Source organism: Gobius niger (genome assembly GCF_951799975.1).
Source record: "Gobius niger genome assembly, chromosome: 1".
Taxonomy (NCBI): domain Eukaryota; kingdom Metazoa; phylum Chordata; class Actinopteri; order Gobiiformes; family Gobiidae; genus Gobius; species Gobius niger.
The window spans coordinates 54,902,334-54,915,622 of record NC_136852.1 but is presented as its reverse complement, the minus strand read 5'-3'; the positions used below and the strand labels follow the sequence as shown (position 1 = coordinate 54,915,622).

The 13,289-nt window shown below is 39.8% G+C and overlaps 1 protein-coding gene across 1 annotated transcript; it reads left to right on the top strand.

Moving 5' to 3' along the window:
- The first annotated feature begins 9,059 nt into the window (after positions 1-9,059).
- vps33a (VPS33A core subunit of CORVET and HOPS complexes) lies at positions 9,060-13,135 on the top strand. The gene is made up of 13 exons (XM_079561478.1): positions 9,060-9,217; positions 9,522-9,587; positions 9,675-9,802; positions 9,909-10,095; positions 10,192-10,308; positions 10,391-10,565; positions 10,635-10,828; positions 11,117-11,243; positions 11,330-11,397; positions 11,471-11,608; positions 11,706-11,843; positions 11,913-12,081; positions 12,840-13,135. Exons 1-13 carry the CDS (start codon positions 9,116-9,118, stop codon positions 13,031-13,033), a joined length of 1,803 nt encoding a protein of 600 aa, XP_079417604.1. The 5' UTR covers positions 9,060-9,115; the 3' UTR covers positions 13,034-13,135.
- The last annotated feature ends 154 nt before the right edge of the window (positions 13,136-13,289 follow it).

Here is a 13,289-nt window from a genome sequence, read left to right as displayed (position 1 = left end):
TGCCCCACCGGAAGTACAGGATGTGAAAAATGCAGAGACTTTCTCACAGGTACAATGAAGTACATCTAGGGTACATAAATCAGAACCAGCTACAAGCGAGACTACAAGTCACTTTCTCTATACTGTGCAATTGAATTAGGGCAGTTTCATGTCTGTATCAGTCTGACAATACAAAGAGTTGTACTGCAGCAGTCACTGGCCCGAGGATACGCTGTATGTCCTGAGGGGAAGTGCCGACACTCGGAGGGCCTGCTGTCGTTGCAAAGGAACAACAGCATCCGCTCAGCTCCAAATCCACCGGGAGCGAGGGAAATATTAAGACTGAGGCTACATCGGAGGCTGGATATTGCAGGTAGTACAGGAGTCGGAGAGAACAAGATAATGATTAAGATGCATAATGTTAAAAGGAAAATCAATAAGGCCTACTTATTCACAGCGGTAAAAAGGGGCCATGGTCACGAAGAGCACACTGAAAAAGAGGATGCGCTACTTAACATACCTTTGCCGCTCTTATCTGGTGCACTGCTGGAGGACAAAGAGAATAATAACAAATTTGCTGTGCTATCAATAGACACAATGGGTGTGTTCCTCCCCCCCCTTTGATACTGGTGCAACCATCCAACAGTGGAGAGATGGTCTTTTGGGAACGTACATCTCAACCCGCGTTTCAGCGGCACCCTGACAGTTAAGACATGCCTATATAGTTCTCTTATACGCAAAGGCAATGAACTGTGGACCTCTTTGTCTTGGGATCGCCCTGGATGTTGACACATGGAGTATAATGAAGGAGGAGGTTATTCAGTGTTGGGGCTGCGCAAATCAGATCTGTCAGCTCTGCAGTGCTGTGGATAGATGAGATTACATCAGACACTAAAGCATTGTTTTATATTTAGAAACCACAAGTGTAAGAATAAGTACAATCCTATGCAATGACTAGACTAATTAGCTGACATGTTTTTTTTAATACTGTATTTTATGTAGATTCTTGGTGAAAACTACAATGGTTTACTATTAATGGTTTACTTTACTAAACTTTTTGACACAGTGCATCCAATTATGTTATGGTGGTATATGAAAGTGTATACAGCGTGGTCAATGCAGTTAAAAAAATAAACTTTTTTTTTTTTGGCTTGAAATCTTGTGTATTAGTTGAAAAAACTACCATCTCTGGTGATGTGTGCCAATTCAACAAGAAGCCTGTGCACCGCTGGCCTAGTGGATAAGGCTGCTGCACATATGGTGGATTTACTTTAGCAGGGAGGGACCCTACTACTGCACAAATGAACACAAATTCACCCGATCTATATGGCCCCCTTGGCAGAATTCACCGTTCAATAGCACTCAGCAGATAGTCTGCCTGTTCATTTAGTCTAAGGAGGTGCATATTTAACTAATAACAAAACTCTGGTTCATGCTCTAAAAAAAACAGAAGAGGCCAATTACATTAAACTGTCTCCGGGCCAAATGTCATGGTGAGCCTTGTTATCACTGAAGATCATGACGTCTGCGCCAACCTTTCTCGTGTTTGAAGTTTTACAATAGACTCATGTGCGTCATATGTGAATGTGCCACTGAATCTCCTTCATGTTTTCCTCCCATAGACGATGAGTCAGTCCGGTGGTGACTGCTCCTTCTCTGGAGAGCTGCTGGTATTCTGAGTCTCTAAATGTCACAGAGCCTAGCGAATTTTTAACATCGAAATTGGAACAGGGGCCAAAAGTTAACTGCGTTTGAGAAGACTGTCCAAAAATTGTAAGTATTTGGTCAAACTTGTATTTAGACAGACAATCATAATAAGTAAATTCTGCTTTTTGTAACAATCTGAGGTGGAGCGCTGGTGAAAAATCTATGGGGAAACGTACTTATCAAAAAGCAGATGGTTAATGGTTACTATATCTGTATTGGACATATCTAAAAAAAAAAACTGGCACAAAGGGTAAAGTCCGTCAGCACAAATGGACTAAGGTAAAAAAAAAAATATACATTTAATATATATATTTTTTCAATAATTCAATCATTTGATCACATGGTTGTTGCCATCTGTGAAGCCACAAAATGTATAGGCAAGTTTATAAGGCGAGTTTACAGATTGCGTCACTAACAAATAATGATATGGTTGTGGATTTTCCTTTGAAGCTATTAAGCACATTAGTCTTTTGTAGTGCTTTTCCAGGGGTAGACTAACGGAAGCGAGGCTGCCAATCTGTGCCAGCAGGTCCTCGAACCACCACCAACCATTCACTCACACACTACATGCACCCAGGCTTCTTGGTGTTCCCAAACGGTCTCCCATCCAATTACCAACCAGGCCCTACCCTGCAAAGGTGATAACTGTGCGCTACTAGCACACTGTCTGTGAAGTATAGGCACTATAATAACAGACGGCTTCTGATATGACAACAGAACAGGCCAGGAGGAGAGAATCACCTCACAGTTATCTGTGAGATCATCGTAAGTCAGGCTACCCACACCTCTATAGGATTTCTTATGAGGGTGGGGAAGCTCGATTTAGAAACCTCCTTTTCAAGGCCGCAGGGATAGTCGATATAAATCTGCATGTACTCGTCAGTCCAAAGCCTATACAGCATCAACTTTCCATTTTTAGAAGCAAGGCCATAGATTTTCCCAGGGCACTTGAACTAAACGCTCAGCATGAGTAACCAGCCTCAGTCACTCTCACCAGTGATTGCTGCCGCTGTCAGTTACAGCAGCAGGTATATGAGTCATTACTGCAGAACATATGACTGGGAGGATGTTTAGGCTTGTCTCCTCCTCCTCTTGAACATTAAGTAGTTTCTCCTGAGAGACAGTGAGTCTGAGAAAGGTAGTGACACCTAGCCAGCAAGTACTGATGGATTGATTCTACATGGATCATTATGTAAAGAGGGCTAAAGGGGGATGGGACTGAAGAGATGGAGAGGAGTCTTCTTTTACGAAGATCAGCAAAATGTTGAAATGCCCAAGGATAGAGTATTTAAGTGTTAAAGCGTCATAAGATCATGCCGTTGATGGTTGCGACTTCAGAGTCCTATATGAGAAACTATACCTCAGTATTTAATGTCACTATTTTGCTCCAGCCAAAGGGTGAAAATAAAAGTGCATTTTTTAAAGATCCAAATATAAAGCCAGCCTTGTGTCCTGTTTGATAATGGCATAATTGAAATAGAGATACTCTCACTAAATTATACTACACCACAAATTCCCATGTTAATTTCCAATGAGGCCATTTCGAAAGTGGGTTAATGAGATCAATGTAAAATACCACAATGCAACAAATCTCCATCATGCCTTGGACTTCCATGTAAGAGACTGAAGCTTTCTCGAATCTGAAACATGTTGTCATATGCAGGGTCCCTATAGGTTCAAACCAGCATTTTCTTCTCAAAACCATTCGTAAGGTGCTTATGGGAAGTAGAAATGAGAAGTGCTATTCATGTCAGCACGGCCATATACACACACCAGCAATGACTGAACACACAGCCACATTTTTTCAGGTTGCTGTTGCCATTAATGTTTCATCAGCTGTAACTCTTGTGCTGTTCCATTTTAGACCCAATCACCCCACAGCCCTAATGTCTGCACTGACAAAAAAAACAAAAAAACAGCTCGGCTATGGTTTTCGAACTAATCTTCAGTGTTTGCTGCGCCATACGCACTATGTTAAATAGTAAAGAACAGTTTTATTAGCTTGGCATTTGAAATCATGAACATTACAGTATGGTTTCGCAATGTCCCCTACATTCGAGCTATTTTATACAGCTCAGTCATATTGTTCTCGGGCAAATGTCAACTGGCAAAAAAAAATTAAACTAACTTGTAGTGTTGTTTTTCAAAGACTTAAAAAAAATACAGCAATTTCACCAATGTAAATTCCTTTTTTCTAAACGATTTCCCTGCATTTTCTGTTATAATAAGTACATGTATTTGTTTTTGTGCGCATGTCTTTTTCCGTGTAATTTGTTTGGCATTCAGCAAAATAAATAAGATCTTGTCAGTGTTACTATTTCGGTCGACTAAAAGTGTGTGCATTTTAATCAACAATGCAGACACCGGCATGATGCATAGTGCCATTCCTTCAGTCCTCCAAATTGTGTTTTATATGCCAGTATAATACACATTGGCCAAGACTGTTATGCACTGCACCAACAAGCACTCCGCAGGACGAAAGCATCACTCAGCATTTTTTAATTATTTACATATCCTGCCCCTTGCCTTTTCGCTCTATCCGTGCCCTGTGTAACGCTCCATAACTCCACACACTGAACATATTGCCCGATTGAGCCAATTGGAGCTTTCGCAGTGTATGCAGAAACAATATTTTAGATATCAATATTTTAGACGGTGGCATTAGCAAATTATCCATGTTTTCAGCGAGACAATCAAGCTGACAAGGACCATCTGTAGGCCCATCTGTGAGAAAAGGCTTACCTCTAAAATGTGAGAGAAATGTGAGGGTTGCATCTTTTCAAGAGTGTTTTCCAGGCGGGCACGGCTCCAAGTCTCACACTGGCAGACAACACACAGGAAAGACCATCGAGTGACCAACAAGCTGCCATGCTGTTGTGATGCAGTCGCCCAGCAAAGAGGCACCAATAAATATACTAGTCCACTTATTCAAGCCTAAATCAACACAACCAAATTGCTAAACACAAAATTGAGATGTGTAAACTATTACTACATGAGTTACAAGCCAATGTACGATACAGATGGGGTATATGGAAAGTGTCTCCCTTAGAGCATTTAATCTATAACCAAAGACAAAATACGTACGTTACAGCAGGAAAGGAGACGTACGATTTGCTATGACCACCTGGCAGAGGAAAAGCCAAGCTGCAAAATAAGTATGCCCCATTTTCTGTAATAAACTGAACTAAATTTAAATGTAGGTTTTAGGACAATTTATAAATAAGTGTTAGATGTGGTAGGGGAAAGGTGTCTAGACAACAGTGCAGAGAATGTTCTATGGAAATCAGGATTTCTTTGGGAGTATTGAGGAAAGGGAGATAATCCAGAGAAGGACATGGTAATGCAACATAGAGTATCAGACAGAAGCATTCAATTATCTTCAGGTCAACAGGGGCATAAAGTGAGTCTGGAATTTGTTTGGCCAAGAGTGATTCATCCTCCATCCCGCCCCTTGAGCCAAGAGGTGGGACGTGGACAACAAGCTGCTGATGTATTGAACAGTCATGCTGCTTCAATTCAACCTCATCTTATCTCGGTAAAAGACCTACTACCAGACTAGGGCATTAAATTACACCAATAAACACAGGTTGTAAAGTTACTCAGTATTTCTTTCCTTTACGTCAGTGGTCAGTGAGGGGCGTAGATTTTACTGCATGCTTCCATAGAGGAGACAGATGAATGGAGCGTGTAATTTTCTACACCGACTACTTTCAAATTAATTCGCATTAATTATTTTCACTATGTAGCTTAATTCTCCAAACGTCCATGTCTTTGATGGTGGAAAGAATCCACAGCATGAAAAGGACAATGTCACTCAGCCACTGTCAATTTATGTCCATTTCAGATGAATAGTATAAGAACCATTATATGCAAGACCCACTCCTCATGAGTACAAAGCGGGTTCCAAAGCTATACCAGTTGAGAACCACTAGTTAAAAAACAAAAAACAGATTTACGCAGTTTCTTTCTTTGCAGGAAGGAAACAGGGAAACAAGGAAGGTAGTATTTTTTAACTAAATGTAAAAAAAAATATTCTCAATAAAATACCATGGCATGGGACCAATGGGGAAAGGACTGTTTATTTACATCTGGCTGCACTTAGATCGCCAGCATCATTGCAACATGCACCAATTGTAGTAGCGTTTTCTAAAAGTAAAGCTCTTTCGTGTTCTTAAATCTATGCCTGCATGCATTGAACAAAGTAATTGCACACGTTCTTGTGTGTTTTTTAAAGTCAATGCAGATGTAATTAACAAAGGACACTGCAGATGCATGTCACACATCACTAAATCTGAATATTGTACAAGGTTTGTTGAAAAATTACTGACTACCACAGTTTTTAATTTGGATCAATGAATATAGAGATATAAGTGATCCTCCTTTTATGATCAATCCTCGGGAGGAAAAAAATCTACATATAAAATGCAGGCTTATTGAGCCAGTGTATGATCTACATTGGTGATCTTGGTGTATAAATGAAGCTAAGGCCTTGAGGCTTGCTGTAAGTTGTGTAATTATGCATGCACAAGAAAGTATTCAATTCCGCCTTCAGTTTTGTGTTCCTTGCTTGGTGGATTCTAAGCAATGTGCTGCGTTTTACTGATTCCGTTTGGTGTTAGAATTCAGTTGATATGTAACTTTTGTGGCTTCAGCTTCATTAGCAAAAAGTCCTTACTTTTGAAAATATGTTTTCTTGTTGTTACAGGGTTTTTTTTAAATTTATTTTTATCACAGGGCTGTATGGCTTAAGCATAAAACAAAATAATAGCATTAACCACATATCAAAATTTAGCATGGGTCTTGCTTGTCAATTGTTTTATTTAGAAATGCCAATAGACTGTAGTTCCGTATGTGCCACAGATGGTGTTGTTTGTAAATAAAGTTAGTTCATCGATATTTGAGTAAGTTCTGTGGTGTGTTCACATTATGAGAAGCACAAAGGAACAATGAACAAAGAGTCATGCACCTTTACCAGCTGTGACCATGGAAACGGCGAGATCAGAGGAATCAGGATGATTAAACGCTGCATGTACAAGTGTGTGAGATGTCCTGTCAGTTCATAGTAGCTTTTACCTGTGCCACATTGGAGGGCATAATGCAAAACAGCTATCATGATGTCATTGAAAAGCTTGGCTAATGATGCCTAGAATGGTGCATACAGTAGGATGGAACAGCTGGAGACATGGGAGTTGGAGTACAGTCGTCTTGCATCTTTCATCGTTAAATAATGCAGAAAGCTCCATCTTTTTTTACCTTTCCCCTTAACGCCAGTTTTTCTCCATGTCCTGGTTCTCGCCTCATTTACATCTTGACCCAAACCCAGGGAGACATCTCGCTATTTCTTTTACTCACATCTACAGTATGAGGGGCATGAGAGTGTCACTCCGCCTGCCACTACTGTACTTGTGGGAGAAAGCAGCTGCAGATAGATACTACTGCTTTCATTCAGTCTTCTTCCACCCCTCCCCCATTTAATCCACATCCCTCAGGTCTAGAGGAGGAGTTGGAAGAACTGGGATGAAGACATTTCCCAGTTTGATTTCCCATTTTCACTATGTTGTATCCTGACCACATCAGGTGCTAAATCCTAAAAGGACACCTTGACAGCATGCAGGCGACTAAACCACCTGTCCATGTGGCAGTGTTGGAGATGAAGCCAGCCCTACCCACATCCTCACATCACTGGAAAATGCACAGCCACCACTAAAAGCTCCTCCAAGTGTCTGCAGGCAAAGAGCCTCAGCATGCGCTCCGAAAAATCCTGCAGCAACGCCCAGGGACTGACTGTAAGCAGACAATCTCCCCCAAGACCAAGCTTTTGTTTTTAAATCGCTCATGCTAAAGGGAAGCACCCATCAGCTACTAGACACCCCTTGTAATCTGTTCAGAAGTGATTTAGGACATGGCCTTTCAAGTCAGATGCAGTCACATTTATCACAGCCATTCATGAATACACTACACGCAATACCATCACTACAAGGCATGGTGTAGTAAATCAATGCAACAAATCCAGAGGGTAATAGCCTCTATCATCACTTTATGAGGGACAAGAATTACATTGTACTGCGGAACTAATGTTTTCAACAGAGCATGTTTTCACAAAAGAATCAATCAAGCTACACATTTGTCACTTCAACCCTGCCTCAACCTTACATGGGTTAAAAGCGAAAAAATGTTTTATATTGGTGCGACTGAGTGTCAAACTAAGATTACGAACGTATGTGCCATTCTTTGTGATTATTAAAGTCAATATATTGCAGACATTTTTCTATCCTCTCTTGTGAATGAAATGCTATATTAATTTAACTACTAGATAAGATTTTATTATTATTGTTGTTATTATGATTATTATGATTATTATTATTATTATTACTCAGTCTTTATCACTGGTCAACTGCAAAGTCTGTCCAGAGATGGTTGCAATATGGAAAATCCTTCGATGGAGAATCATAAAGCCATACCTGAGTATTCAGCCCAGCCTCTGTGCCTGGCGCTTCTCTGTGGGAGCTGTCAGAGAATGGTGCGGTCTCTATTCAATGTCTGTGCAGCCTGAGGATCCAACCACGGAGTCAGTCATTGCGCATGGTGCCCGTCACCAAAAAAAGCCGTGCGCGTTTTTCTGCGTGAGTGGTGAATGAGTGGTCTCCGTTTCTAGGCGCATCGGGTCTCCTCGATGCGTGGGAACAAACTGGCTTTCAATCCTGCGTGGAGGATGGAAAGCCCTTGGTATACTGGGAAGGAAACCCCTGGATGTGAAGTGAGGATAGTTAAGTGGTCACTCATCACCTGAATTGATTGTTTTGGACTGTCATTAGGTAATTCAAGGTGCGTAGTACCTACACACTGTAGACGACACCTACAATAATCAAATCACTATAATTGTACAACTATTTAATCGGTAATTGCTTTCCAAAGCTATTCAATTACAAGCCTTCTTACTTTCGAAAAGCCTGCTCTTAACTATGTTTGCTTCAAAATATCAAAAACAAATTATTGACTCTGTTTATCTAACTGCAAGTTTGTAATTCATAATGTTGGCCTTGTTTTTTTTAGGTTAGCTTGATAAGTTACGTTACGCTAATTGAGATTTCAGAAGTGTAGTGCTTTGCTTTCACTAATGTCTGTGCTTAAGTCGCCATCTATCGATCAAAGTAAGTAGTGCACTCTGAAAACGGTAAGCAAAATAAACTACACACTCACCTCGTTGGTTGTGATATATCAGCTGCATGATATTTCTGTGGAAGTGCAAAAGACGATTGGTTAGAACACAAACTAATATTTAGCAGTGAAATATATTGAACAAAGGATGTTTTTTCTCTTTCCCCCAGCAGAAAAGTAGAGGATCATTTATCGTCATGACAACGCCTGTGTCACGTGATTCCGTGGAGCCTCCCTGGTGTCACCTGACTTGCTGGTGGAGAAAGAAAAAATGGCTGCTCACTTGTCTTACGGACGAGTTAATTTGAACATTTTACGAGAAGCGGCACGAAAAGAGCTTCGTGAATTTTTGGACAAATGTGCAGGGAGCAAGGTACATTTATAAAACCACATTGAGAAATGAATCATAGTTAAAAAGCGGACTGAAAACTGTTAAACTCGTATGCATTCCTTGTATATATCTAGCTAACGCCTAAGCTATTAATTTATAATACACGTTGTATTCATGTAGAAAGATACATTAGTCTCATACCTTTACATATGATCTAAGTGTTTGTGTATGGTGATCCTGCAATCATTAATGCGTATATTGTACCTTGCATTGTATTACAACAACCTAGAACATTTGGAGTATGATGTTAATGTTTCATCTACGCCTTAATTTTGCTGCACTGTAGGCTATAGTATGGGACGAATATCTCACAGGACCATTTGGACTAATAGCACAGTATTCATTACTCAAGGTAAGCCAGAAGTCACAGTGTGTTATTGCCAACATTATGGTAAAAACGAAAGTATGCAATGTTTTTGTTGATTTCTGTTTTTCTCAGGAACATGAAGTGGAGAAGATGTTTACCCTAAAGCGCGGGCGACTGCCCTCAGCCGATGTTAAAAACATTATTTTTTTTGTTCGGCCTAGACTGGAGCTTATGGAAATCATTGCTGAGAATGTATTCAGGTATGTCGATGTCCATGGACACATTTTGATATTCTACAGGCCGATTTTGATGTTCTTTATGATGATGATGATGATGATGATGATTTGTGTTTGTTTTACATCTCAGTGAAGATAAAATGCACTCTTCTCGCGACTTCCACATTCTGTTTGTGCCTCGGCGGAGCATGCTGTGTGAGCAGAGATTGAAGGAGTTGGGTGTATTGGGCTCTTTCATTAATATTGATGAGTACATACTGGACCTTATACCTTATGATGGGGATCTACTTTCCATGGAATATGAAAGTGCCTTCAGGGTATGGTTAAATCCGCAAAATTCACCATTCATAATAACTTGTGTATCAAGGTGCCTAAGTAATGATTTTAAAAACACCTTCATGTGTTGTGTACAGGAGTGCTACTTAGAAAATGATCAGACAAGTCTTTATCACACAGCCAAAGGTCTCATGACATTACAGGCACTATATGGAACTATACCACAGATTTATGGAAAAGGCGAATGTGCACGGGTAAGAGCATAAAACTAGAGAAGGATTGATATTCATGAAAGGCTGATTTAAGACTACAAATAAATGTACTCTTCCTTTGTAGCATGTGGCCAACATGATGCTGCGCATGAAAAGAGAGTTTGCTGGGAGTCAAAATCAAATCTTGCCTGTATTTGACACACTTCTTCTCCTGGACCGAAATGTTGACCTGCTCACTCCACTAGCCACGCAACTCACTTATGAGGGGCTAATTGATGAAATATATAGCATTAATAATGGTAAAGACATTTCATATGTTTTTAATTATTAAGATTACTTTTACTGGTTGCTAATTATAATCTGTACAGGTTATGTGAAACTGCCTCCAGAGAAGTTTGCACAGAAGAAGCAGGGTGAAGCAAGTAAAGACTTACCAACAGAGCCCAAGAAACTGCAACTTAACTCAGCAGAGGAGTTATATGCAGAGATCCGTGACAAAAATTTTAATGCTGTAGGAGCAGCTCTCAGCAAAAAAGCAAAAATCATTTCAGCAGCGTTTGAGGTTAGTTAAAATGTGCACATTTTTCTATTTGGAGATGTCGTACTGTTGATACAAATGTCATTAGTGTGGTGACAGCTGACCCAATTATGGCTGTGACATTTTCATACTGATTTAGCATTAGACAACCCGATCTTGATCTCTCAAGATTAAACTGTGGATTGATTTTTGTTTACCAGCAAAGAACAAACATATTTTTTTTACAACAACATTTTTATAACTATTTTAATACTGTATACTCTCATTAATCAAACAAGTTGACAGAAACAATTTATTTTTCTTTTCTCACAGGAACGCCATAATGCGAAAACGGTGGGAGAAATAAAGCAGTTTGTCTCACAGTTGCCACATATGCAAGCAGCCCGAATCTCCCTAGCAAACCATACATCAATAGCAGAGCTGATAAAAGATATCACAAGTGTGTAATCAAATTATGTTAAGTGTTTAATCTAATTTTACCAATTTGGATTGCAAGCTATTTACATTAGATGGATTGTTTTTCAGCCTCTGAGGCCTTCTTTGACAACCTGACAGTTGAGCAGGAGTTTATGACTGGAGTGGACACTGACAAGGTGCTTTTCTTTCCCTTAATCTGCAAAAAACCGTGGTCAGTCAATTGTTCTAAGAATGCTTTATACTTCCAAGGTTAACACATACATAGAAGACTGCATCGCTCAAAAGGACCCCTTGATAAAGATACTGCGCCTGGTGTGTATGCAGTCGGTGTGTAACAATGGCCTCAAGCAGAAAGTGTTGGATTACTACAAAAGGGAGATTCTGCAGGTACTTCTGGTCTTGTGAAGATGTTGGGTTTTTAATTATCAAATATTTTCACTAAAATTCAAGTTAACAACCCCTATCGTTGTTTCTTTCTTTTAAGACCTATGGTTATGAAAACATACTAACTTTAAACAACCTTGAGAAGGCTGGACTCCTAAAGCTACAAACCAGTTCTAGGAACAACTACCCCACAATCAGAAAGACCTTGAAACTGTGGATGGAGGATGCAAATGAACAGGTATTATAAAGCTTTACTTGTTCTATTGAATTAATATTGATTATCATGAATGTATGTGCCTTTCCGCAGAACCCCAATGACATCTCTTATGTATATAGTGGCTATGCTCCCCTAAGCATCCGACTAACCCAAGTCTTGGCACGGCCTGGATGGCGTAGCATTGAGGAAGTGCTGAAGATGCTTCCCGGTCCACATTTTGAGGAGAGACAACAGCTGCCTGCTGGCCTTCACAAAAAACGTAAGTATTTGTGTTCTACTGTTTGTCCTGTTACCGGGCACAGCAATGACTCCTGTCTGCTCCATGTAGATAAGGAACAAGCATTGTTATTTGCAACTATAAATTCTCCTCAACAGCAGCAACTTGCAGTACCACTATCTGGGTTTGTCTCACCATATGTTACAACAGCTAAGCTTTCTTTATTCCCTCTATCTTTCCCTCTTCTTGAAATGGATGGTGGAACAGTAGGAAATTTGAATTATGAATTTAATTATATGATCAATTTACAAAGTGTTAATTAGACAGCAGTGTGTGTTGCATTAACAGTTGGTTTGTCCTGACATGCCTGCTTTATTGGGGATTCCAAGGTGATAATAGAAGACAATCTAATCCTGGAGAGGCAGAGCGATGGCTAAATTCGTTTTTTTGTGTTTCCTCAACAATGACGCTGCCCCGTTTTCATATAATATATTGAACAAGATTTATTAAATGCTTATACCGGAGAAGTAGAATAAAACTTGTGTCATTCGGTATATGGTAAAAGCAGACATTGTTTGGGAGGAAAAGACCTTTGTGCACTAAGTGTCTTTATTTATAACGCCTTTTCATTGATTGCAAACTGGAAGGCCAGTTGTTATTGTTGCTTTTATGACTAACAATTTAAATGCACGCTCTCGTTCTTTTATTGTTTGTAAGCAAAGAAAATCAGGTACAGGGCCTTTAAGACATGAAGTTCACTTTTCAGTAATATTTATTTATCCATTTTATCTGCTTAACAGGCCAGCAAGGGGAAAACCGTACAACTCTCGTCTTCTTCCTTGGTGGAGTGACGTATGCCGAAATAGCAGCCCTTCGTTTCCTCTCTCAGATGGAGGACAGTGGCACGGAGTACGTAATCGCCACAACTAAACTCATCAATGGCACAACCTGGGTTAAATCGCTCATGGACAAGCCTGAATCCCAGACGTCTTAAGTTACTTACTGCACCTAAACACCACTGGCTACAACTACTGACCAACTAATTCATGTCCATAATAGCTGATTGCAGTGCCCCTCTGCTGTTTTTATTTTGCAACACTGAATGGCCAATATTGTTACAATTTACCGCAGCAAAAATATATTTTTATTACTGTATAAAAATGTAAAAGAAAAAAAACTTGGACAATTGATAAAGATAATGTCCAGTTGTATGTAGTCCTATGTATGTCTAAATGACTATTAAATGAACA

Bases quoted from the DNA above. Each gene is read 5' to 3' on its own strand.
- vps33a (XM_079561478.1), top strand. From the start codon at position 9,116: ATGGCTGCTCACTTGTCTTACGGACGAGTTAATTTGAACATTTTACGA. The intron at 9,218-9,521 runs GTACATTTATAA...GCTGCACTGTAG, and splicing joins ACAAATGTGCAGGGAGCAAG to GCTATAGTATGGGACGAATA. The intron at 10,309-10,390 runs GTAAGAGCATAA...CTTCCTTTGTAG, and splicing joins GAAAAGGCGAATGTGCACGG to CATGTGGCCAACATGATGCT.